The following is a 27,787-nucleotide window of genomic DNA, read 5'->3' on the forward strand; positions in this document are numbered from 1 at the left end:
ACATTGAAATGGCAAATCTTTGTTTACACACACACACACACACACACACACACGTATACATATAAACTCATTGCCGTTGAGTCGATTCTGACTCTTAGCGACTCTATAGGACAGAGTAGAACCACCCCATGGAGTTTCCAAGGCTGTAATCTTTACAGAAGCAGATTGTCATATCTTTATCCAGCAGAGTGGCCAGTGGGTTCAAACTGCTGACCTTTTGGTTAGCAGCTGAGCGCTCAACCACTGCACCACCAGAGCTCACATATATATATATATATATGAAGAAAAGGAAAAATATTGCAAATTCCCGGATCCCCTGATCCCTCAAAGCATAATCTCTGAGGTGGAGCCCAGGAATCTGCATTTCAACCCACTCCAAGGTGATTCATACGCACAACAAAGTTTGAAAATTGCTGCCACAGAATATGCCAGGGTCTCCTAACATGGGCCTCACACTTGATTTGAGGTGGGCTACATTTGGGCACGCAAAGGTATTTGAGCTTGAGAAGTGATTGTTTGCAATGGCCAGGAGGTACAGACCGGTTAATCCCTGCCCAGCCCTGCAATCAGCATTAATCCCAGGCTCCGAGATTGTGTTCTCTCTGCCTTAGCCAATTAGTGTGAAACTTAATTTGCGCTAATCGGCCTGAGCAAGGGGAGCACAAAATTAATTTAACGCATTAATTTTGAGTTTCACAGAACCCAAGTTTGGAGCCCAAAGGACAATCAGTTCTTTCAAGTTGGGGAAGTAACCGAGGGCTTCCATGGAGACAAGATGCCCTTGACTTTCCCCTGTCCCCACAAATTCCTCTCCCTTCCCACATAGCAGGGGCCCAGGGGCTTTGTCACTGGAGGTGAGGTGTGGGCACCACGCCCGGAGCTGTTAGGAGATGCAAACTGAAAACCAATTTAATGAGGGGAGAGCCAGGTTTGCAAACCCAGAAGGGTCCTCACAGATTATTCAAGGACTAATTAGCTAGAAATTATTTTGAAAACCTCCCTGGATCCACCACTTGGCCAAATCATCAGAAACAGTCTTTCTACTTAGGGACAATGATCTCTGAAGGTCCACTAGAGGGAAGAGGACAGGAGGGAACAAACTGAACACACTGCATAGAGTCAAACAGAACACGTGCTGTGCACTGACAGTAAGGTATTTGCAGTTAGGGAAAAGTGGGTAACTAAGATTTTTGCTGTTGAGAATATACACAGCAAAACATACACCAATTTAACAGTTGTTACATGTACAGTTCAGTGACACTGATTACATTCTTTGAGTTGTGCAACCATTCTCACCCTCATTCTCTGAGTTGCCCCTCCTCTACTACCATAAGCTCTCTGCCTCCGAGGTTCCTATCTAATCTTTCCAGTTGCTGTTGTCACTTTGACCCCATATAGATAGTTCTTAAAAGAGCATTACACTCAAGGAAGATATTTTCTACCAGTTAAGCTAGACTATTGTTGTTACTAGTTAAGCTATATATTATTGTATGGTTTTAAGAAGACTTCACAGGATATTTTTGGTTTAAGGTTTAATGATTATCTCAGGGCAATAGTTCCAGGAGTTCATCCAGCCTCCATGGCTCCAGAAAGTCTGGAGTCCATTGGAATTTGAAATCCTGTTCTGCATTTTCCCCCTTTTGATCAGGATTCTTCTATAGAATCTTTGAGCAAAATGTTCAGTAATAGTAGCCAGGTACCATCCAGTTCTTCTGATTGCATGGCAAAGGAGGCAGTTGTTCATGGAGGCAATTAGCCACACATTCCATTTCCTCCTCCTATTCCTGACTCTCCTTCTCCCTCTGCTGCTCCAGGGGAATAGAGACCAATTGTTGTGCCTTGGATGGCCCTACAGGTAACTAAGATTTGATGGACATTAAATTAGGAACAGGCATGGGGTCCCTTGGGCTGTCATTGACACTTGCACTCATGGATCCAACAGGCATTATATGAGCACCTACCATGTACCAGACTCTGCCCCCAAGGACCCTATCATCGAGTCAGGAGGACAAGTAACCACAGTGGCACCCATGTGTCTTTAACCAACCCTGCCCTCAGCTCTCGTATGGAGAGATTCTCAGGTCTAAAAGCTACCTGACCTGCAGACAGCAGAAAACAACCCCCTTTGACTCTCCCTCCGTACTTTTCCGTTTGCTCCAAAAGAACCTGTTCATTATAACCCTTGCATAAGAAATAGCTCACACTTATTAAATCCTGAGGATAGACATGCTAAGCACTTTGCACCCGTTGTCTTTTTTAAGCCCATCAAATATCTCATAAAGTATTTTTGTTATTCCCTTTTTACAGAACAGGAAACTGAGGCACTGAGAGGTAAAATGATTTGCCCAGGATCATAGATGGTAAGTAGCAGAGGGTGTGAAGCCCAGGCAGCCTGTCTCATAACCATTCTCTCCTCTGTCCCACATCCACCATCTGACTCAAACCCCCACCTCCTAGCCCTGGGGGTCAGCAGGGCGGGAGCCATATCTACCTGGAACAGACTGGGATTCATGGCTTAGAGACATGAAATGACTTGGCCAAGGTCAAAAAGCCAGTAGGGGACAGATGGAAGGCCAGATCAGACCTGGATGCCACCACCCTTAATGAGCTGTGCCAAACAGAGCCTGCCTGGGCCCCCCATGGTAGGGAAGCCCCACCTCATACCTATCAATCTGCAAGATTAAAAAGGGAAAGTGAATCAATAGATGAAGGGCCAGCCCCACTGAAGCCCCAGCTGGCTTGTGCACTGTTTGTCAAGGAGATTAAGCCGTGGCTTCAGCTTCATGGTACCTGCCCCAAAGCTGATTCGGTCATCAGAGAAAATTCAGAACAAATCCTTAGCTTAGTGGCAGGCTCCCAGGGATTCCCCAGAGACTCACGCTGGGCACCAGTTCAGGGACTACCCTGTGCATATCACTCCCTGGGGGAAATACCATCCAGTCATATGGCCTGCTTCTAAGTAACAGTAATAGATAACCAAACCAAACCCATTGCCATTGAGTCAATTCCGACTTATAGCTACCCTATAGGCCAGAGGAGAACTGCCCCCACAGGGTTTCCAAGACTGCAATCTTTATGGGGAAACCCTGGTGACATACTGATTAAGAGCTACAGCTACTAACCAAAAGGTTGACAGTTCAAATTCACCAGGCGCTCCTTGGAAACCCTGTGGGCAGTTCCACTCTGTCCTATAGGGTCACCGTGAGTCGGAATTGACTCCATGGCAAAGGATTTTTTTAATCTTTATGGGAGCAGATAGCCAAGTCTTTTCTCCCATGGAGCTGCTAGGTGGGTTCCAACCTCAACCTTTTGGTTAGCAGCCAAGTGCTTAACCATTGTACTACCAGGGCTCCTTCACAGTCTACTAGGGGTACAAAAAAGAAAAAAAAAAGCATTGCCGTTGAATCAATTCTGACTCAGTCACCCTATAGGATGGAGTAGAACTGCCCCATAGAGTTTCCAAGGAGCGCCTGGTGGTTTTGAACTATTGACCTTTCAGATCGCAGCCTTAGTACTTAACCACTACACCACCGGGAAGGGGAGGGGAAAACTGGTTTTGATGTGTATTAATAATGGCGGTGATGTGTGAAGACTTGCTAAGTAACGGGCAGTGAGATGACGACTTTATATGCACCTCTTGGTGGAATCCTCACCACGGCCCCATGAAAAGGAAGTAACAATTGTCACCATTTAACTGATGATGAGACAAAGGCTCAGAGACCTGAAGAATTTGCCCAGGATCCCGCAGCAATAAGAGAGTGAAGCTGGCAGTCTGGATCCCAAGCCGGCTCAACTCTAGGCAACTTGGAGCCCAGATATACAAGGTCAGCTCATTTTTCTGACCCCTTACCTTGCACAGCCTCCAGCTTCCTCGTTTGCACTGGGAGGTACATACAGAAGAGATTATGGCCCTGATTTTTATATGGGGAAACTGAGGCACACAGTGAGAAAGAACATCCTAGCTGTGTCCCTCCCTACGGGGCCTTTGCTCACCCTACTGTGGTCATCCCTGAACACTCCCCAGCTACGACTACAGCACCTCCATGTCCAGTCTGCCCTGGCAGTTAAAGCCCCAGAGAACCTAATATCCAGAGTCAGGTCGAGAATCAAGCAGTCTTATTCTGTTGGGAAAGAGCCCAGGTGGTGCAGTGGTTAAGCACTCAGCTGCTAATCAAAACATCGGTAGTTTGAACCCACCAGTTGCTCAGCAAGAGAAAGGGCCATCCCCACTGAAGCCCCAGCTGGCTTGTGCGCTCTTTGTCTGTAAATATTATAGCCTTGGAAACCTGACGGGGCAGTTCTACTCTGTCCTAAAGGATAGCTATGAGTTGGAATTGACTCGAAGGCAGTAGGTTTATTCTCTCAGGGGTTAGGTAGCCACACCTTCAATCCCACAATCCCGCAGAAGGAGGGGTCCAGAGACCTGGGATGTGGCGGCCTGAGCTCAGTCCCCAGTTGAGCATATGATCCCAGTAAGTTTCTTCCCTTCCCCTCCTGCCAGCCACACCTAGTACCAAACTCCCTCAGCACTTTGCAGATGGACTTTCAGACCTAAATCTCCAGTGCCCTTTGTGTCCTGGTGGATTATTTCACCAATTCCTTTCCAAAAAGTGAAGCTAGTTAGGCTACTGAGACCAGAAACCTGAAGAGCGCGGGCCTCTGTCTTTTGCCATAAATAAGTTCCTGGCAGAAATCCAGAACCTATTCCAGAGAAGGAAAAAAGAAAAAACACGTCACCCTGTCATATATCCCCCACCTGCTCCCAAAGCTTTAGAGGTACCTCCTACAAGAAGATGGACCTGCTTTTCTTGTGGAATTAAATACTCCACTTTGCATCAGGCAGATTTTGCACACATGAGGAATATTTACAGCCGGAGTCCAGGCAGCTCTTCATCTCCTTGGCAAATGAAGCACTTAAATCATTTTGCAATAATGTTGTCTTTTTAATCAGCCTAGTCAAATGGAGTTTCCACTGATGAGACACAACATGTTTCAGTAACATTTCTATCAATTTTGCTTCCCCCCTACTGAGGTGGGGGGCAGGGAGGGGGTGAGACACAGAGGCCGTGAACAATGTTGGGGTAACTTCATAATGTGTGATGCTGGAGGGGTGTCTGCAGCCCAATTCCTAACAGAAACTCACTTGGAAGAAAGTAGAATCATGTGGAAGGAGATAACTTCTACCTGTTCCCCAGCCCAGTGTTTCTCAAAGTGTGGCCCCCAGACCAGTAGCTTCGGTATCACCTGAGAACTCGCTAGAAACACAGAACCTGCCACATCACTGATCACCCGCTGGAAATGCAGAGCCTACTGACTCAGAATCTCTGAGGCTGGATCCAGTCATCTGTATTCCAACAAGTCCTCCAGGGGATTTGGACACACTCTCAAGTTTGAGAAGCACTGTTCTATGCCAGCATTTCTCACAGTGACACCCTGGGGTCCCCTGCATCAGGATCACTCAGGGCTTGTTAAAGAGGCAGTGATGCCCCGTCACCCCCAGACCTCCCTCCAGGGTCAAAATTCAGAAGATGGGACAGGGAAGCTCCAGGGCTGATGGCTCCCCAGGTGATTCAGATGCTCTGTGTTATGGATTGAATTGTATCCCTGAAAATACTATCATAAATCCTAACCGCTGTGGTGATTATAATGCCACTTCAGGATGGGTGTTCTTTGTCACATTCATGAGACAGTATTAGTGTAGGGCGTATCTTAAATCAATCTCTTTTGAGATAGAAAAGGAACAGATTAAGCAAGGAAGAAGAAATAGGGGAAGACAGATGTCATGCCACACGAAGATTGCCCAGGAACCGAGGAACAATGGCTTTCCCCCAGAGTTGACAGAGAAAGCCTTTCCCTAGAGCCACCGCCATGAATTTGTACTTCCAGCCTCCTAAACTTTGAGAAAATAAATTTCTGTTTGTTATAGCCACCCACTTGTTGTATTTCCATTATAGCAGCACTAGGTAACTAAGACACTCAAATCAATGGTAGCTTCTGGAGGGAGAGGGAGTAAGAAACTTTTCTTCAAATAAAATCTTACTTGGGCCCCAATATGTCACATTTCACTCAATCTGAGCTGCCAATGACTGTAAAGTGCACCATTATAGAGTGTTAAGATAAAGCCAGGCCAATTGTATGTACGAGGTGCCACTGAGTGTTAAGTCAGGTCCCAACTGCAGAGATGTAAAAGGCAGGAAAAGACATGAATCTGAGAATTGGTAAGATATAAAATGAAAGAAAAAGTGGAGCAGCTGCAGTTGAAGCAGGCTGGGGAGTCCTGGAGCCCTGTGACCTCCTCCTCGCCCCTTTGGCAGCTTTGAAGAAACTTTGGGCTTCATAAAACACAACTGAAAAGTAGTGCCATCTGAGGAGGCAAGCCACAGAATGGAAGAAGTTACCTGCAGTGAAAGTATAGAACAAACAACTCATATCCAGTGTAAATAAAGAGATGCTATTTTAAATAAGTAGAAAAATGGGCAAAAGACTTGAAAAGCACTTTGTCAAAGAGGATAACCAAACAGGCAACAACAAGTGAAAGGTGCAAATTAAAATCACAATTTGATAACACTGTACACTCACCAAAATAGCTAAATGAAAAAGACAGACAATATCAAGTGCTGATAAGGGTGAGGAGCAACTGGAACTCTCCACATGGCCATGGCCGTGGGAGTGGAAATTGATACACTTTGGCAAACTGGCGTATCTACTAAAACTGAACACAGAAATAACTTAAGGGCCAGCATCTCCACTCCTAGGTATATTCCTAACAGAAATGTATAATATGTGCACCAAAAGACATGTGCAAGGATGTTCATAGCAGTTTTATTCATAACAGTTTGAAAGAACACAAATGTGTGTTTATAGTAGGGGAAAAAAATTGCCATCAAGTTGATTCAGACTGATAGAGACTCTATAGGACAGAGTAGAACTGCCCCATAGGGTTTCCAAGGAGTAGCTGGTAGATTCAAACTGCTGACCTTTTAGATAGCAGCCAAACGCTTAACCACTGCTCCATGAGGGTTCTGTTGAGGGTAGAATGGATAAGTAAAATAGTGCTCTATACACAAAATTAAACACTATACAGCAATGAGAATGAATGATCCACAACCACCCACAACACCATAGGCGAATCTCACAAACAGAAGATCAAAGGAAAGATGATACATATTTGATTGCATTTAGGTAAAGTTTGAAAACAGCAAAAAACTAATCTACAGCATTAGAAGTCAGCTTGGTGGTGTTACCCTTGGAGGGTAGTAACTGAAAAGGGGCATGAGGAGGACTTTTAAGGGCAACTGGGAATATTCTGTGTCTCACTCTGGGTGACTGAAAAGGGGCATGAGGAGGACTTTTAAGGGCAACTGGGAATATTCTGTGTCTCACTCTGGGTGCTGGTGGCATACGTGTGTTCGCTGAATGTGCTCCCTGGATGAAGCACTGCTTTGGACATTGACAACATGCCCTTGGCCTTGCAGTTTAGGATGATACAACCCAAAGTACTCCTGCAGAACTCCTCTTTTAATTACTGTATGAATATTGCTGAGGTCATACTTTGCCATATACTTTAGCGCCCCTTTCATGAGGACCCATGGGAGAAACTTCTCTAAGATCGCAACACCCAAACAAGTTATTCTCCTCTCAAACAACAGGTGTGTTTTTTTTTAACCTAAGCACAATACATTCATGGAATATCTTATTTTCCTCTTTGCCTTGGCTGCCAGGGAGCTCAATATAAAATTTTCAGCCCTTTTAAAAAAAAAATTTTTTTAATTTAATGTTTATATTCACCATTCAAAATTGTCTATTCTGTGCCAGGTCTAAGACTATGAGGCATCCTTGCCCTGGGGGGTCTCACAGTCCAGCTGGGACACAGGCATATACCAGGTCATTGAAATGCAGCAAGAGAAAAGGATAGGGCCAGTGTTATCATATAGAAGAGGCCTAACCCACCCTTAGAGGGTTAGAGAAGGCTTCTTGGGGAAAGTAATTACACCAAATGAAAGGGCATAAAGAGGCATTAACTAGGTGAAGACTGGTGAAGGGAGGTATTCCAGGCAGAAGGAATAGCACATGCAAAGTCTGAAATGAGATCGAATCTGAGGCCAAAGGTAAATTTCCATTTTTCTAACTCCCTGGTTTGTATACTCTTCAACTCTAATTTTCCTAGCTTTTCTGTTTTATTTTTGCAAGGCCCCATATACCTTTTTTTTTTTTTTTTAACCACCTGTGATACAAAGATGCAAAGACCCTGGGCAGAAAAGAAAATTCAATAGGTGCCAATTCATGTTTGCTTAGTTCAGGGCCCAGAAGCCTGGACTACCTCCCTTCCTTCCCCAGGTGTCCCCCACACTGTAGCTCTGCACGCAAAGGATCTTTATCCCATCCCTGTCCCCAGTGCTTCCCTAGTAGCTAATGCACTGCAAACCCCCAAGACAGCCTGTGATTCATTACTGCATCAAAGGTCAGCTCAGCAGGAAGGAATTCCTACAGGGCAGCCGCCTATATTCCCGTCCAGCCCCCAGCTCTGGCTTTTCACTTCCACTGCTCTGCTGGTTGCTGCTTCCAGCAAGAGAGATCAGGCTATTCACTCTCTGGAGCCTTGAAGGAGGGTATGAGACATGTGTGCGTCATTTTCTCTTCCCTTTACGGTCTTTCTGTAAGTGGGGTGCAGACTCCTGTGGAGCCTCTAAACCAGATCTCCTAATCTCTCTGCAGGTGTGACTGTCCCTGTAAGGAGCCTGTTATGGATTGAATGCTGGCCCTCAAAAAGATACGTTGAAGTTTTTACATCTGTAACCTGCGTATGTGACCTTGTTTGGGGAAATAGTCTTTCTTTGAAGATACTATCAGTTAAATCATACCAGAGTAGGGTGGGTCTTAGTTCTAATCCCTCCCGAGTGGTGTCTTATAAATGGGGAGAAGAGCAGGGAAACGGAGTCACATACAGGGGAAGATGCCATGAATAATAAAATACCAGAATTATAATTAAAGACAGGATGCCACCATGCAGCGTGGGAGCCTCACCTGCCTTACTCTAATCATGTCCCATGAATCCTCCATGTATTCAAAATTTTGGTATTTTTTCATCATGGGTTTTTTGCATTAATTTACATTTTTATAATTATTGCATTCAATATTGTTTGATTACTGAGTTTTTTGGTGCCCTCTAAATTTTGTACCTCAGGACAGTGCCTTGCTCACCTCACCCTAGCCTTGGCCCTGAAAGATGAACTGGCTTTTCTCAAATAATCCCTGTTGGTCTACCCAAAGCTCACTAGTCATGTACCACATGGTAATGTATGAATTTGTTTAGGAGTCTGTCCATAATTTGCAGTGGCCTCCTTGAGGGTAGGGATTTTCTGTTCATGTCTTCATCCCCAGCCCCTGAACTCAATGCCCAGGTGAAGATACCCACCACACACACCCCAGCATAATCTTCTTCAATCCCATGCCCCTTCCTATTCCTAGATCCAGTGCCGTTGAGTCCTAGAGGTAACCACTATTCTGAATGTGGTGTTTATTATTCCCATGAATATCCTTACACCATAAACTGTATATGTATACATCTCTAGGTGGCACAAACAGTTTGGACTTGGCTACTAACCAAGAGGTTGGTGGTTCAAATCCACCCAGCAGTGCCAAAGAAGAAAGGCCTGGTGATCTACTTCCATAAGATAAAAATCAGTTGCCATCAAGGAGATCCTGACTCATGGCGACCTCCATGTATATCAGAGTAGAATTGTGGTCCATTGGGTTTTCAGTGGCTGACTTTTTGAAAGTAGATCACCAGGTCCTTCTTCTGAGGTGCCTCTGGGTAGGCATAAACCTCTAACCTTTCAGTTACCAGATGAGTGTGTTAATCACTTGCACCACCCAGGAATTCCTATAAGATTACAGCCACTGAAAACCCTATGGAGCACAGTTCTACTCTGGCACATATGGGGCCACCATGAGCCAGAATTGACTAAGAGCCAATGGATTTTATATATATATATATATATGTGCATATGCCACTAATCAATATATAATATTGTCCTGCAAATTTTAAAATAATATGTATGATATCATATTTTAGGTATTCTTATGTAATTTAATTGTTTATTTTAGCATTATATTTGTGAGGACCATCCATGTTGATAAATGTATCTGTAGATCAGGGACCAGCAAACTTTTTCTGTAAAGGGCCAGAGAGTATTTTAGGCTCTGGGGGTCTTATGGCCTTTGTTGTAACTATTGGTGCCAGTGTAGCCCAAAGCAGCCATGGATTATACGTGTGGCTGGGTTCCAATAAAACTTTATTTACGAAAACAGATGACAAGATGATTTTGGCCCACAGACCACATTTTGCCCAGCTCTTCATTCATTTTCACTTTTTGGTCATTTAAATTTTAATATAACAAAATGTGCTCATCCATTCTCCTATCAATAGACTTCCATTTGGGTGTTCATTCAACATGACAAATGCTGCTGCTATGAACATCTTGTTCTATGAACAGGTTCAACTTTCATAGATAATGCCAAATTTCTCAGGAGTAATCAGATCAATTCACACCCCCACTGGCAGTACATAAGAGTTCCCGCTGCTACACATCCTTGCCAACACTTGGCTATATCAGACTTTTCAATTTTGCCAATCTGACGTGTGAAATGGTACCTACTGTGGTGTTAATTTGCACTTTTTAATTGCTAGTTAGGTTAGCATCTTTTCATGAGTTTATTGGCCGTTTGAGTTCCTAAACATCTGAACTCTTGAAAAAGAATCCCTCCCTTGGGAACTGCCTGTTCATATGTTTTACCCGTTTTTTTTTTTTTTTTTCCCCTATTGGAGTGTTTGTCTTTTTCCAATTTATTTGAGGAAGTTCTTTACATATGCTGGATTCTCTTTGCCAGTTACATATGTTGCAAATTTCTTCTCCAAGTATGAGGAGTGTCTTTACTTTATGCTGTGATAAACGGGAAGTCTGTTACTTTAATATAGCCAAATTATCACCTTTTCCGTAGTGATTTATGCTTTTGTAACTTATTTAAGTAATGCTTCCATTTATAACCACATGACTTAGGTTTGAATCTCAGCTAATATCCCAGGGCCTCAGTTTCTGCCTCTGTAAAATGGGGACAATCTCAGCATAACAGCACATACCTCACAGGGGTATCCTGAGGATGCTTCTAAAGCACTTAGCACAGTGGCAGGTGAATTGCCATTTTCTTTCTCCCAACAGACACCACCCCTCACAGGGACCCCAGGATACCTTGCTCTCTAACAGGTCTGCATTCTGCCGGAGTTCATTCCGCGACTTCTCTGATTTGTCTAGCTTCTGTCTCAGCATTGTAAGCTCCTCCTATGAAAACAAACACTTAACAATAGCCATTCTGGGACCGAGAGGTACATTCCATTTGTGTTAAGAGTGGCTGGAGAATGGGGGGGACAGTTGAACACACATGAGGTATTAGATGACATTTTTAAAAATTACTTCTAATTTTGTCAGGGGTGAAAATGGTACTTTTTCACATCCTTATCTGTTGGAGGCACACCCTGAAGGTGAAACGATATGATGTTCGGGATTTGCTTTAAAATACTTGAGGCAAAAAAAGAAAAAAAATAATGCAGAGCAGGACAGATGAAACAATGATGGCAGAAGACTGATTGTCACTGAAGCCAGATGATGAGTGTATAAAAGTTCATTATAACTATTCTCTTTGCTTTTATGGGTATCTGTAAATTCCTTTAATAAAAAGTGAAAAAAAATGCAAGAGGTTAATAGGAGAAATACTAGGCAGGCGGAAGGGAGGGGGCAGACGAGAACTGTATGTCTGTATGTTTTTCTGTAACCCTGTAAAACTCTTCTAAAAAGTAAACTTTATTTTAAAAATGAAAGAGTGGCTTAAGAATGGAGTGGGTGATTCAGCAAGCACACCTGTGATGATGCCAAAATGTTAAGTTCAACGAGGGAGGTTTTTCTTTCATCATTTCCAGCTACCAACATCTCTGCTCCACACCAGCCCAGTTGGGTATGAATGTGAACCCTCGGAATGGGACCACTGCTTAGCCCGGGGCTGGGCAACTCTGAGTGGCTATGGTGCGCTCAGCACTTATCTTTCCCAATTATCGCTTTTCTGCCAATGACTCAACCCCATGCTTATACAACCACCATAGGAAGCAACCTACATGCCCATTCACAAAAGGCTGGTTGAATGCACTACGGAACATACAAAGGAGTACCATGCTACAAAGGAGTACTATGCTACAGACAAAGGAGTACCATGCTACAGACAAAGGAGTACTATGCTACAGATAAACGAGTACTATGCACCCGTAAGAAGAGAACTAGGAGGATCTCTATAATAGATGCAGCATGATTTTCAGAATATATTTTAAGTGAAAAATGCAAGTTGCAGAAAAGTATATATAGTATGTTATCTTTTGTGTAAGAAAGGAACTAAGAATGTATGTGTATGTATTTGCAAATTTTTGCAAAAGGGAACATAGGAAGGAGGAGCTATGGTAGTACAATAGTTAAGAACTCAGCTGCTAACCCGAAAGGTTGGCAGTTCAAACCCAGCAGCTGCTCTGCAGGAGAAAAGATCTGGTGATCTGCTCTCACAAAGATCACAACCTAGAAACCCTTTGCAGCAGTCCTACTCTGTCCTATAGGGTAGCTGTGAGTCAGAATCGACTTGCCGGCACACATAACAACAACATAAATAGGGGGTGGTAACACAGTGGAGGAAACCCTGGTGGCACAGTGGTTAAGAGCTACGGCTGCTAACCAAGAGGTCGGCTGTTCAAATCCACCAGGCACTCCTTGGAAACTCTATGGGGCAGTCCTATTCTATCCTATAGGGTCGCTATGAGTTGGAATCTGCTCAACCATATGGGTTTTTTTTTTTTTTTTTGTGGTTAACAGAGTGGAAGGGTCAGGAAAGGAAGTTTTCTCTGAGCACACCTTTTTACATATTTTTATATTTTAGACTTTTGACATGTACATATTTACATATCCTAAAGTTAAATGGAATCAAACAGAATACACACAAAGTCTAAAATCGAATACAAATGGAACAAACTGTATATCAAGTGGATAACAGCAACAAGAAAAGAGAAATAACTAAAATTACTTTGAATACAGTACTCAGGATGTACACTGTTAGTGGGATGTATTCTAAAAGCCAAAAGAATACCAAAGAAATCTTGATCTTCACTCAGTGAGTTTCTTGATGGGGCCAGTAATGGTGTAGTAATTCTGAAATTACTTTGTGTGTGTTGTAAGACAGAGCCAATGAGTAAATATGCTGGTGTTGCTGAGGAAGTAGGGTTCTCACATGGGAGACCCACCTACCCATTGCTATGAGTTGATCCCAACCCATAGCAACCGTATATGACAGAGTAGAACTGCCCCATAGGGTTTCTAACGCTGTAATCTTTACGGGAGCAGACTGCCACGTCTTTCTCCCACAGAGTGGCTGGTGGGTTCAAACTGTCAACCTTTCCATTAGCAGCTGAGCACTTAAGCATTGCTCCACCAGATGTCATCTCCTATGAGGAAAAAAAAAAAACAACATTGCTTTCGAGTTGGTTCCAATCCAACTCATAGTGACCTATAGAAAAAAAAAAAATGTAGAATGGGGGAAGGCAGGTATACATCTCCTAACTCCATCCACTGAGAGGGCTACAAGCCACAGCCAGAAGCATGTAGGAGGCAGGACCCAAAAAAGGTACCCCTGGAGCCAACTCATGCCAGAAAGCATGTCAAAAGGACATGAGAGCCAGCCTGAAGGGATTTCCTTTGGCCACATCTGGGATTATTTGAACATTAAAAAAAGAAAAAAAATTGAAGACTGCAAAAACTGTAATGCTTAGAATCTTTTTAAAAATCTCTGAATCCGTATTGACACTCAGAAACATGGAAAAGGAGAGACTGTTCTTTACAAAAGAGGGATAGCTAACAAATGCAGAAGAAAGGACAGAGTTGGAAAAATCATTATTTCAACCACTTGTGTATTAGTTGATTTACACAAGACTCATCAACGGATGCTAAAACAATTTGATGAAAGATTTGGGGGAAAGCAAATATTAACAGTAGCGAAGGGTCACCCCACAGATCATTTACTAATTGAGGGAAAAAATGGCACATGGACAACAGATCGACCTTAAGCCAGTGATCAAATTTAACATCACCAATAACGAGACACCCTGATATTGAGTGTCAAAGGTCAGTGATCACCATCATCTAGAAAACATTCTTGCCAAAATTGTTTTAACCTGAATCCAACCATAAGGAAACAGAAAGAAATCCAGATTGTGGGCTATTTCATAAGACAGCTAGCCTAGACTCTTTACTCTTTGAATCAATGTTAAAAAAAAAAAAAAAGAGTGAGAGAGATTATTTTAAGAGGGAGATTACATGACAAGCAAATATGATACATGAATCTTGATTGGATTCTAGAGTAAAAGAAAAAGCTTTAAAGGACATTATTGGGACAAGGGGAAAAGTTTTGAGTTGGACTCTGTATTAGATTATGTTATTGGGTCTCCGTGAACTTTTTTGGGCGTGGTGATGGCATCACGCTCATGTAGGAGAATATCCTTGTTTGGACACACTGAAATTTTTAGGGGTCAACTGTCTCAAGATGTCTGCAATTTACATTCAAATGGGTCAGCAAGGGAGCCCTGACACACTAGAGAAACCCTGAGAGTATGGCCCCTGGACATCCTTTCAGCTCAGTAAAGAGGTCACTCCTGAGGTTCATCCTTCAGGGAAAGATTGAACAGGCCCATGGGACAAAACAAGACTAAAGGGGCGCACCAGCGCTGGGTTAGGGACTGTAAGGCAGGAGGGAAGAGGAAAGCTGGTAATAGGGAACCCAGGGTTGAGAAGGGAGAGTGTTGACATGTCGTGAGGTTGTTAACCAATGTCCTAGAACAATGTGTGTGCTAACTGCTTGATGAGAAACTAGTTTGTTCTGTAAACCTTCATCTAAAGTACAATTAAAAAAAAAAGGGTCAGCAGGGGAAAACCACATACATGTGTACATATATGCCCGTATGTGTAGAGAGAGTTTGAAAGGCAGAGCGCAAATGCTGGAAATGTTAGTGATTGACGAATCTGGACGAAGGGCATAAACCAAAAAACCAAACCAGTTGCTGTACAGCCCACCCCTGACTCATGGTGGCCCCACATGTGTCGGAATAGAACTGTGCTCCATAGGGTTTTCAACGGTTCTGATCTTTTGGAAGTAGGTCACCAGGACCTTCTTCCATGGTGCCTCCAGATGGATTCGAAGCACCAAGCTTTTGCTTAGTAGCTGAGCACTTAGCTGTTTGTGCAACCCAGGGACTCCAGATGAAAGGTATAGCAGTGCTCACTGGATATATTCTTTCAACTTTTCTATAGGTATGCAATTTTTCAAGGAGCCCTGGTGGCGCAGTGGTTACGTGCTGGGCTGCTAACCGAAAAGTCAGCAGTTAGAACTCACCAGTTGTTCTGAGGGAGAAAGACGTGGCAGTCTGCTTCTGTGAAGCTAACAGCCTTAGACGCCCTATGCGGCAGTTCTACTCTGTCCTACAGGGTCGCTATGAGTTGGAATCAACTCCACAGCGACGGGTTTGGTTTTGGGTTTTTATGCAATTTTTCTTTTACGTGAGCGTAAGAAAATAAATCAAAGATCCCATCATCGAGTCTCTGTGGGATAAGCAATTAAAGTGTCCGTGTATCCCTGGGATAGTGATACATATCGAGTGGGACTTAGTATTTAGAGGGGCGGTACTGACAGGAGCGGAGGGATATCTGGAGGGGGCGGTGAGTGCTTTCGAGCTCAGCATTGTGGGATCACGAATTCTCAGAGCAAGAGTAGGGGAGTGGGTTCTTGGATGGAAACACTGAAGTGGGGGGAGGGAAGTAGCCACCCAGCGCCCTGCCTGTCGCATGGACGGACCTCTTTGGCTCGGAGCTGCTCCTCCCCGATGGTAGCACTCAGCAGGGGCCGGAGGGAACTGAGGAGCCGCCACCACGGCCAGTCCTTGACTGCCAGGAACACCGCCACGTTCTTCTGGATGCACTGGGCAGCCAGGCGGCGAAGCTGCAGAGAAAGGAGACAGAGACTTGAGGGGGTCCTTCCCCACCTAGGCGAAGGTGTAGGAGAACAGGCAGAGAGAGGCAAAGGGGGTGGAGGCAATGGGCTTATAAAGTAGTGGGACTGGATAACTCAAAACAAACAAACAAAAAGCTTCCTTTCACGGAGTTCTTCTAATACGTCAGGCATTCAACGTCAGGCACTTATGCTATAATTTAATCCTGCATGACTTAATGATGATAATTATAATAAAAAGAGAAAATATGATTCAATAGGGCCACATCTTATGTGAGGATTAGGTTAGAAAGTGGTGTGCAAGTCAAAAACTACCCTTGAAAATCCCTGAAAATACGCACAAGAAACAATATTCACGATTATGCTGTTAGCTTAGGGGCCAGGTAATTGTTTTAGTGTATTTAAACACTAATTCAGTGCTACTCAAACTTGAAGTTTGAGAACCAGAATTATTATATGTATATTTATTACACAATAATAGGTATCAATTTAAACAGAACATTTCAAGATCTGTTCCGAAGCACAACACTGTCAGTGATAGGGTAATATCCATATGTCTTTTTAAAGACCTCTTTAAAGTGTTGAAAAACAAAGATGTCACTTTGAGGACTAAGCTGCACCTGACCCAAGTCTTGGTGTTTTCAATCCTGGCACAGTGGTTAAGAACTCAACTGCTAGCCAAAAGATCAGCAGTTCAAACCCACAAGCTGCTCCTTGGAAATCCTATGGGGCAATTCTACTCTGTCTTACAGAGTCTCCACGAGTCATAATCGATGCCAAGGCAATTTGTTTGTTTTGCTTTGTTTTTTGGTCATATGCATGTGAAAGCTAGACAGTGAATAAGGAAGACCAGAGAAGAATCGATGCCTTTGAATTCTGGTGTTGGTGAAGAATATTGAATATACCATGGACTGCCAGAAAAAAATGAACAAATCTTGGGAGAAGTACAGCCAGAATGCTCCTTAGAAGCAAGGATGGTGAGACTTCGTCTCATGTACTTTGGACATGTTATCAGGAGGGACCAGACCCTAGAAAAGAACATCATGCTTGGTAAAGTAGAGGGTCAGTGAAAAAGATGAAGACCCTCAAGGGGACGGATTGTGACAGTGGCTGAAACAGTGGGTTCAAACACAGCAATAATTGTGAGGATGGTGCAGGACTGGCCAGTGTTTCATTCTGTTGTGCATGAGATTGCTAGAGTTGGAACTGACTCCCCGGCACCTAACAACAACAGCATTTGAACAGATAATATCGAAGAATTCTGATCTCTGGAGATTTCTGAAAATCGGGGTCAGGGGTGGCTCAGGACTGAACTAGGCCTTTGGTCCCAAAGATCTTGGTGGCCATGACCTAGCCTGTGCCTTGTCCACTGAGTGTTGAGATGTGCTCTTCTCTACAGCAGTGGTTCTCAAACTTTCCTGTGCATTAGACTGTCCTGGTGGGCTTGTTAAATCAGAGTGCCTGGACCACCCTCAGAGTTTCTCATTCATTAGGTCTGGGGCAGGGCTGAAAAATTTACATTTCTAACAAATGAACAAATGACATAACTACCAGAAGAATGAACGAATCAGTTTTAGAAGAAATACAACCAGAATGCTCCTTAGAAGCAAGATGGTGAAACCTGGGCTCTCTTACTTTGGACATGTCATTAGGAAAGACCAATTGCTAGAAAAGGACATCATGGTTGGTGAAGTAGAGGGTCAGGGAGAACAATGAGATGGACTGACACGATAGCCAAAGCAACAGACTCAAACATAGCAACAATCATGAAGATGGTGCAGGACTGGGCAACATTTAATTGTTATCCAAAGGTTGCTATGAGTCATAGCTGACTGATTGAATGGTACTGAACAACAACAACAAATTCCCAGGTGATGGTGATGCTGATGCTGCCGGTCTGGGGACCACACTTTAAGAACCACTGACTTAATTCATTCTCATCTCAGGTGGGAACCATGCTTGCCTCTCATCCCCATCACAATAGCCAACACTATACTACTTACATGGTGCATCCTACTCGCCAAGTATTGCTCTGAGCTACTTACACACTTTAACCTAGTCCTCACTATAGCCTTATGTAGGTACTATTATTATTTCCATTTCCATTTTACAGATGGACACACTGAGGTGCAGAGAGGAGAGGTCAAGTCACATACCCAATGTCACACAACTTCTCAGTAGCAGAGCCCAGGCTTTTAACCTCTATTTCAGATTATCTCAAAGCATAAGCTAGTTGAGTATAGTGGGCCAATGGGATCATCCATAATATTTTAATTATTAATATTTTCACTTCTTTGTTTTCGCCAAGTGCATATAGTTGAATTCATATAAAGTGGAGGCATGTATAATGAGGTTCCACTCTAGTATTAGTAGTAATTAATAATATTACTACAAAGGTAATAACTAGGAGCCCTGGTGGCACAATGTTTAAGAGCTCTGCTGCTAACTGAAATGTCAGTGGTTTGAACCCAACCAGAGGCTCCATGGGAGAAAGACCCAGCGATCTGCTTTCGTAAAGATTACAGCCCAAAAAACCCTATGAGGCAGCTCTACTGTATGGTGTAGCTAGAGTATAGGGTCACTATAACTTTATAAGTTGAAATCAACTCAATGGTACCTAACGACAACAACAAGGTAATTACTGTTTATTGAGCAGTTACTATGCGCTCAGCATTGTACTAAGTGCACATTATCTCATGTAACCTGCACCCAGCTACTAATTGGTGGAAGTGGGATTCGAACATAGGTCTTGTTTGTTTCTAGAGCCTGTGCTGTTTTCTCTCCATTGTGTAGGTTACAGAGAGGAATTCTAGTCTCTGGAGATTTCTGAAGACTGGGGCCAGGGGTCGCTCAGGGCTGCAGACTCTGAACTTGCCCTTTGGTCCCAAAGACCTCAGTGGCCATGACCTAGCTCATGCTTTGTCAGCTGACCAGGGAAGTCAAGTCCTTCAGAGATGGACAATTTGAAATCATGAACCGACCCAGGAGAGCTTGGACAACCTCAAAGATATCTCGTTCATGGTGGACCTCCTTGATGAATTGATGTCAGTGTCCTAGAAACAGTCATGACAGCTTGCAAATGGTCTGTTGGTCTGTCCATTCAGACGGGTCCTTGGACCAGCAGCACTGTATCATCTGGGGGCTGATGAGAAGTCCAGACACTCCCGCTCCACCCCAGACTCACTGGGTCAGAACCCGTGTTTTAACAATATCCCACATGGATTCACATGCAAGGGCAACTGTGAGAAGCATGGGCTCACAGCCCCATGGGCCAGGTTTTCTAGGACTTCACGCCTCTGCCGGGCTCCCCAGGCACACTGGCCTCCGTACCTTATGCTTTTTGAATTCCTGGCGAGACAGGAAGCCCTTACAGACTGCCTGAAAGAGCATGATGGTCTGAGACACCAGCTTCTCCCGCTGCTTCTCAAGCCTGGAGACCACACCCGCCTTGAGGAAAACCTGGAAGGAGAGAAGGGTGTAGGTGACTCCTCCTCTGAAGCAGACTGTCTGGAGGGGAAAGTGGCTGCAACTCAGACCCTCCTTCCCTTGCAGCTGCCCTCAGTATTTGCTATCAGCTGTCCTTTAATGGGTCCCTGGGTGGCACACACAGTTTGTCCTCAACTACTAACGTAATATTGAATACACCATGGACTGAAAGAAGAACGAACAAATCCGTCTTGGAAGAAGTACAGGCAGAATGCTCCTTAGAAGTGAGAATGGTAAGATTTTGTCTCACTTACTTTGAACATGTTATCAGGACGGACCAGTCCCTAGAGAAGGACATCATGCTTGGTAAAGCAGAGGGGCAGGGAAAAAGAAGACCCTCAGTGAGATGGATTGACAGTGGCCGCAACCGTGAGCTGAAGCATAACAACAATTGTGAGGATGGTGCAGGACTGGGCCATGTTTTGTTCTGTCATGCATGGGGTCACTATGGGTCGGAATTGACTCAATGCACCTAACAACAACAACAATTATGCCTTCTGCAAAGTGAGAAGAAAGCCCTTGCCTGCATCCTGGATCGACCAGCCAGGATTACTTAAAGGATTTTGAAGAGTGCGGCTCAGGGTGGGAGAAAGCAGAGACTCCTGGTGCCTGCAGCCCCACAGATGCATTTCAGAGACACATTCTAGCCTACCCCAAAATTCCATTCCTCCTGCTCCCTGTTTCCAGTAGGAAAATTTAGAAAAATAAACGGTTGAGAGCAATGTGGTAGGATATTAGGGAAACCTGAAGGTTTGAGGTGGGAATACAGTACTGTATTTGCATCCCAGCTCCACCTCTCTGTGCCTCAGTTTCCTCATCTGTAAAATGGGCTGATGTATGAGATAATATAAGGCAAGTTACACAATTAGGAGGCAATTGGGCTCAGTGGTAGAATTCTCGCCTTCCATGTGGGAGACCTGGGTTTGATTCCCAGCCAATGCACCTTATGTGCTGCCACCACCCACCTGTCAGTGGAGGTTTGCAGGTTGCTGTGATGCTGAATAGGTTTCAGCAGAGCTTCCAGGTTAGGAAGGAAGGTCTGGCAATCTACTGTTGAAAAGCAGCCAGTGAAAACCCTGTGGATCACAACTTTCCAATCCACAACCGATCCTGGGGATGGCACAGGACCAGGTTGCATTTCATTCCCTCATGCATGGGGTCACCATGAGTCAGGGGCCTGACCTGACAGCAGCTAACGACAACCACACACAATCAGTGCAGGTGTTGGTCCTTAGTACCCATTGCCGTTGAGTCGATTACAACTCATAGCGACCCTATGGGACAGAGTAGAACTGCCCCCATAGAGTTTCCAAGGAGCGCCTGGTGGATTCAAACTGCCGACCTTTTTGGTTAGCAGCCGTAGCACTTAACCACTACGCCACCAGGGTTTCCTCGTCCTTAGTAGGTACTCTGAAATTGTCAGCTTTTATTATTAGCATTGTTATTGTCGCTATTATAAAAGCAATTTAAATACATTATTTCTTTTAATCCTCAGAACAAGCCTGGGGGATAGACCTGGCATCTAACAGAAAACAGCTCGTGGTACACGGTTTCCAGGCTGCGGCTCATCAATAATGGATGAAGGCCTCTGCAGCACTGTGATCAGTGCCTCCCTGGCACCCCGCAGGGCCGCCCTCAAAGAAACTGCAGGGAACAGAAATGAGAAAGCCGGGACCCCAGGACTGTCTGTCAGCCAAGAATTAAGGCAGAGCGTCCTGGAGGTGTGGGATGAAGGATTGTCTGAGAGGACCTGGGATTTTTGGGCCAGGCCTGCTCCAGCCAAGATGGTAGGGGGGCTACAATTTGGTGTGGCCATTTTCTTACCTTTCCGAAGGCAAAAGAAAGATGCTGTAATGGTGGAATTTAAGGCAGAGTGATGTTAGTGGTGCTAACTCTGTTTCGCTAACTCTGCTCAGAGTGATGCGGGTGTGATCACTTTTCAGATGTCCTTACTGCTTATTTCTAAGAACAGCCCTGTGTGTTTCTTTGCCAGAGGTGGCTTATAACCCCAAAAGTGTTGTGTTTTGTTGAAGGCACTGGATACCAGTACCAGTTGCCACCAAGTCAATTCCGACTCATGGTGACCCCATGTGTTACAGAGTAGAACTGCTCCATAGGGTTTTCATGGCTGTGATCTTTCAGAAGCAGATTGCCAGGCCTTTCTTCCAAGAAGCCTCTGGGTGGGTCTGAACTGCCAACCTTTTGGTTAGTAGCCGATCACTTAACTGTTTGCATCATCCGGGGACTCCGTGGAGGCACTGAATAAACCTGTTGCCATGGAGTCGATTCCAATTCATAGCGACCCTACAGGACAGAGTAGAACTACCCCATAGTTTCTAAGGAGTGCCTGGTGGATTTGAACTGCTGACCTTTTGGGTAGCAGCTGTAGCATTTAACCACTACACTACCTTAATTAGTGATGTTATTAATAGTGCATAGTAATTGGTTGACATTTATCAAGACTTTACAGTGCTCTTGATCTGAACGAAACACTTTGGCACGCAGGGTAAGCACTTTACATACATCACCCTGTGTGATAGTTTTCATTATCCCCCATTTTATGGAGACAGAAACTAAGGCTAAAAAAGCCATCTGCCCAAGATCCTTTGCTAGCAAGTGCAAAGCCTGGATTTATTTCCTTCTATCTGACTGTAGTGAACCACTTGGATTCTAACCGAAAAGGTGGCAGTTTGAACCCACCCAGAGTCTCTATGAGAGAAAGACTTGGTGATCTGCTTCTATAAAGATTAAAAAAAAAAAAAATTCAGCCTAGAAAACCCAGTGGGGGTAGTTCCACCCTGTCATATAGGGTTGCCATGAGTCAGAGTTGACTCAACAGCAGCTAACAATGACAATAATTTGACTCCAGACAAGACTACAGATATCAGTGACCATAAGTAACATTTGCGTGGCATCTACACTTTTCAAAGCCCTGACTCCTATATCTTATTTTAAAACCCAGAACAGTCCTTACGAGGAATCTATTGGCTCAGAAAATCAAAAAACCAAACCTGTTGCTTTCAAGTCCATTTCAGCTCATGCGGACTGCACGTATTACGGAGTCTTAGAAAGAGCATAGCCAGAAGGCTCCTTAGAAACGAGAATGGTGAGACTTCATCTTATGTACTTTGGACATGTTAGCAGGAGGGACCAGTCCCTGGAGAAGGACATTACGCTTGGTAAAGTAGAGAGTCAGGGAAAAAGAGGAAGACCCTCAATGAGATGGACTGACACAGTGGCTGCAACAGTGGGCTCAAACACAGCAACGACTGTGAGGATGGCCCAGGACTGGGCAGTGTTTACTTCTGCTGCACATATGGTTGCAATGAGTCAGAACCTAGTTGACAGCACCTAACAACAACAATTTTTGCAGTAGCAGATTACCAGGCCTTTCTTTGTGGTGTCATTGAGTGGGTTCAAACCACCAAACTTTGAGGTTAATAGCCAAGGGCCAACTGTTCGTGCTACCCAGGGACCCACTGGCTCAGGAAGGTTGTGTAATTTACTTAAGGTAACAGAGAGGTTGATTGACAAAGCTAACACTCGAACCCAGACCTTGGGTTATCTCCTGCACCCACTCCCAGTGCCAACATGAGCATCCATTTCCCCGTTCATTATGATACAAACACCTGAAGCTTGAGGTTCAACTGCAATTTGATTCCAAGTGGAACAAAGGGTCTCAATCGTTTCTCCATTACCCTGAACCTGTTTTCAGTAATGGAGACCACTCAACCAATCCCGCAGCCAGCCCCTTCTCAACGAGAAAATGAAAATGAGCATGCCTGATGGGTGCTAACTCGGTTTTACAGAACACTTCCTATCAGCCAGGGCCACCAAGACAATTAGCCTCATTGAAATAAAGACACAACTGACTCATTACCCATCAGATGGCCTCAATAATGACTGTATTAATTTCACAAGCTAGTGAGTCCCAAAAGCTGCCATTAAAAAAATTTAAAAAATCAATGATCAAAGGGATGACAGCCCTAGTTCATATGTTACAAAAGCTGGTGGGTCCTGCCAAAACCGCCATTGATTAAGTATGAAGCATTCATTAAAAAGATAATTGGAAACAACCATACACAGAATGGGAATAAGTCCTCGCCTCTGCAGAATCTTATCTTGACTTTTCTTTTTTTTTCTTCTAAGAGCATATTGCCGACTAGAAGGCCAACTGCTTGTGAAACCACACCTTTTTCATAAATGTCATAGCCCTCAGAACAGGCCTTGATAAGGCACCAGGGGCTGAAAATCACAAAGAAAAATCTAAATTATTCCCTTTTCATGGGTCCAGCTGCTTATCAGACCCAAGCAGAGAGAAACATCCAAACAGCCCCCCTTTAAAGAGCCCGTAGGGGCCACAGCTATTTTTTTTTCTAAAAATGTTGACCGCCAGGTTTTTAAAAATCTGCTATGGCCCTAGCTCCCATTCCCGGTACTGCTGAGGACTTAGCGCCTCTTCTGTTAGTAATCTGACAGATTGTTGTTGTTGTTAGTTGCCATCAAGTTGATTCTGACTCATGGTGACCCCATGTGGGACACTGTAGAACTGCTCTATAGTGTTTTCTTGGCTGTAATCTTAACAGAAGCGGATCTCCAGGTCTTTTCTTCCACAGCACCGCTGGGTGGATTTGAACCGCAACCCTGAGGTTAAGAGTCGAGCACAAATCATTTGTGCCACCTAGGGACCCTCATTTTACAGATAAGAGGAGTTTTAATTCTGTAAACACTGAACATTAATTGATAGACACCTTGCTTCAGTGACAAATGTATTCAACCAGTCATGACAGCCAACCCTGTTAAGTGACAATTTACTGATTCCCACAGCTAACTTGGGAGGGCGAGGCTAGTAGCTGCAGTTTAAAAAGGAAATGGAGGCTCAGAGAAGCTAAATCACTCACTCAAGATTCACAGAAAATGGTGGAGCCTGGGTGTGCACTGAGTCAGCTTTCCACTGGGCTTCATGGCCTTCCCACCTAGTAAGACATCACATCTGCCCTTAAAGACTCAGGGGGAGAAATCTCGTCTTCCATGCGGGAGACCCGCATTTGATTCCAGACCAACGCACCTCAGGCACAGCGACTACCGATCTGTCAGTGGAAGCATGTTGCTCTGATGCTGAATAGGTTTCAGTAGATCTTCCAGACTAAGATGGACTAGGAAGAAAGGCCTGGTGATCTACTTCTGAAAATCAGCCTATGAAAACCCAATGGATCACAATGGTCAGATCCACCACCGATCATGGGCATGGCACAGGACCGGGCTATGTTTCCTTCCATTGTGCCTGCGGTCACCATGAGTCAGGGGCTGACTTGAAGGCAGCTAACAACAACAGCAGTAAGCTTCCAAAAGGATACATGGGCCTTGATTTTCTCTAGACAGGTTCTCAGTGGTTGCCAAGTATTATTCAATAATAATAACGTTTTATTATTGGAATGTACAGGCTTATGAACTTCTTGCCCCTGCCACTGTGAAACTGTGGGTAGCAACTTCTTCATCTTCCTTGCTTTTCTTCTTTGCTCTGCTATAGCTGCTGGGATTATAGGGACTGATTTTTTAATTCCTGAAATAATGAAGTCATTATTTAAACCAGTGGTTCTCAAACTTGAACACGCACTGGAATCCCCCAGAGGGCTCGTTGCAATACAGAGCGCTGGTCCCACCCCCAAGTTTCCAATTCAGTGGGTGTGGGGTGGGACCTGATCATTTGTGTCTCTAGGAAGCTCTCAGGTGGTGCCAATGCTGCTGGTCCAGGGACCACACTTTGAGAACTATTGGGCAAGAAGGATGCAGTTCCTGGAGCTGAAGAACAATCCCCAATGTTAGCACACGTAAAGACCTACCTGTGTGTTAAGAATGTGTTGTACGTTTCCATTAATAAACAGTGGAACCCACAGCACATCAAAAGGAGCCTGGGATTTGGACAGATACAGGTTGGCACTGAAGCTCTATCTCTAGCCATCTATAAGACCTTGAAAGGGGGCTTACGTCCCGGAGGTCCAGGAAGTATATCCCATCTGCAAAGCAGGGATATACTGGTTATCTCACAGAGGGTATAAGGAACAATGCATGAAGTTGCCTGGCATAGGACCTGGCTCATAGTGGGAGCCCAGTAACTGACAGGTGTACTCCCTCTAATGCCAAGTTCTGCAAAGGCCCAGATGCTGCCAACTTCCGGCAGGGGAGATCAAGTTGAGGTCACAATGGATTAATGGCCTCAGCCATATTCCTTAGGAGGACCTGTATTGAGGATACTAGTGGGTTTAAGATGAGCTGTGAGGAAGGGGAGGAGTTTAAGGGACAATGAGTTCTTCAAGAGAAGGGCTGTGTTCAGAGAGGCACGATGGAGCAGGCAACTCAAGGCTCCAAGAAATACAAATGGCCAATAACACCACAACTATGGGCTTCTGGGGCACAGCGGCCTTCCTAGCACCTGGAGGTGGAAGGCCATCGATAAAGGTTTACCAGATGACTTCAATGACTCGGTAGATAATAAGATGGGAAGATGGATGGAGCAGTTACTGCCTTTGGTCTATTTCTTTTCCAGTTTGTATTTCTAAATATTGTCCTTTCTCCCTTGCCCACCACCTGACCCTTGAGTTTAGATCTCTGTGCCCCATTTCCCAAATTATAACCCATGGAACACCAGTTCCAGGTGATGGTAATGGGTGTTCCACAAAAACAGAAGGATGGGGGTTCTGTGGTCAAATAGTTTGGGGAACCCTAAATACCATATATGCCCCTCTTGAAAATTCACAGGATATATGAACATATTAGGGCTCTGTGAAATTCTTCTCCAAAATTTTAAACATTTTTGAAAGAGCTTTTGGCTTAATACCAGTTTGGAAAAAGCTATTTCTTTCAATTCTAACGATAATGTCCCACCTTCTACTCCCACCTTCCCTCTCCAATGGCTATAATCTTATGGAAGTGGATCTCCAGGCTTTTCTTCTGTGGTGCCCCTGGGTGGATTCAAACCACCTACCTTTCAGATAGTAGTCAAGTGTAAACCATTTATATCACTCAGGAAGCTTATACCTTTTTCTTCTATCTCCTCCTTATTTTTTTACTTACTCCTGCTATTCAACTAGGGTTATAGTTGTGTTATAGTTGGTTGCAAAGTAGAAGTTCAAAGGCTTTTAGTGAAGTCTTGAGTGCCTCTTCTCAGGTTTTATGGCAGCCCTTTCTGAGGCTCCTAAGGACCAGAATGTTAACCATTCCAGACCACCGAGGTCCTTGGGAGTGTTACCTCTAATAGATGACAATTTCCAATGTTATTTCCTCCTACCTTATTACATTTTGTGAGCTAGACAGGGCAGAAAACTATCAGGCCCATTTATAGTTTTGGGAAAAGAAGACACACAGAGGAAACATAGAATGGAGCCAGGACCAGAACTGGGGTTCAGCCCCTGCTGTTATGAATGGAAGGTCCTAAGAAAAGAAGTTCTACTCACTTGACTGTGCCCCACGGCCACTGCCTTCTTCTCCAGATCCAGGGTCTGCAGGAGGTCCTCCACAGCCTTGGGAGAAGAAAGAAGATGGAGAATTGCAAGGTCAGTGAATCCCCAAGTGGAAGGCCAGGCTGACTGAATGACTGATATGCCGGAAGACAGAAGACCCACCCAGGTGTCTGTGAGCTTCAGCTAATAGAGCCCAAGGTAAGAACACTTCCCACCTCACACAGGGAGTGCAGAAGATGAACACTGAGTGTGTGCCATCCATTCTGCTGGGACCTTCACATACGCCATCTCTTTTCATCTTCTTACCAACCCTGTGACGGTCGCCATATTGCTACCCATTTTACAGAGTAGAAAACAAAAGATACAAAACTAAATGAAGATGCTTCTCCAAGGTAACAGGGTTCCACCCAGGGCAGAGCCAGATTTGAATCAAGGTCTGTCTGGCCACTTTGCAATATCTATGTCTTGAACTGCTTCCTATAACTAGGATGGCTCCAGAGGGCCCAAGGACACTAAAAATTCACCCACTGTATCACTACGTCCCCCTGTGACAGCCTCCAGCTCTCTGTCCTTCTCTCATTGTACTTGCCAATGGCTGCCTCCCTCTCACAAATATTTGCTAAATAAATTACATGATCATTAAGCTTGCCTGCCTGACCCAGATCATGGCTACCCGGATGGACAGACTGTGTTTTAATTCAACTCTTAATTCTTCCATTGCACCTTGTATTGTTCTATGCATACTGTAAGTGCTCAAT

At 44.4% G+C, this 27,787-nt stretch overlaps 1 protein-coding gene across 1 annotated transcript in view; it reads right to left on the reverse strand.

Annotated features, from left to right (window-relative positions):
- MYO18B (myosin XVIIIB) overlaps window positions 1-27,787 on the reverse strand; it is a 327,968-nt gene that overhangs the window by 166,586 nt on the left and 133,595 nt on the right. The window contains exons 22-25 of the mRNA XM_049865475.1: window positions 27,024-27,089; window positions 19,414-19,542; window positions 15,931-16,074; window positions 11,250-11,339 (exon numbers count right to left, since the gene is read on the reverse strand). Of these exons, the coding sequence (XP_049721432.1) occupies window positions 11,250-11,339; window positions 15,931-16,074; window positions 19,414-19,542; window positions 27,024-27,089 (429 nt within the window). The remainder of the gene's footprint in view (window positions 1-11,249; window positions 11,340-15,930; window positions 16,075-19,413; window positions 19,543-27,023; window positions 27,090-27,787) is intronic.

This window comes from Elephas maximus, chromosome 22 (genome assembly GCF_024166365.1).
Source record: "Elephas maximus indicus isolate mEleMax1 chromosome 22, mEleMax1 primary haplotype, whole genome shotgun sequence".
In the NCBI taxonomy this organism is placed as follows: Eukaryota; Metazoa; Chordata; class Mammalia; order Proboscidea; family Elephantidae; genus Elephas; species Elephas maximus.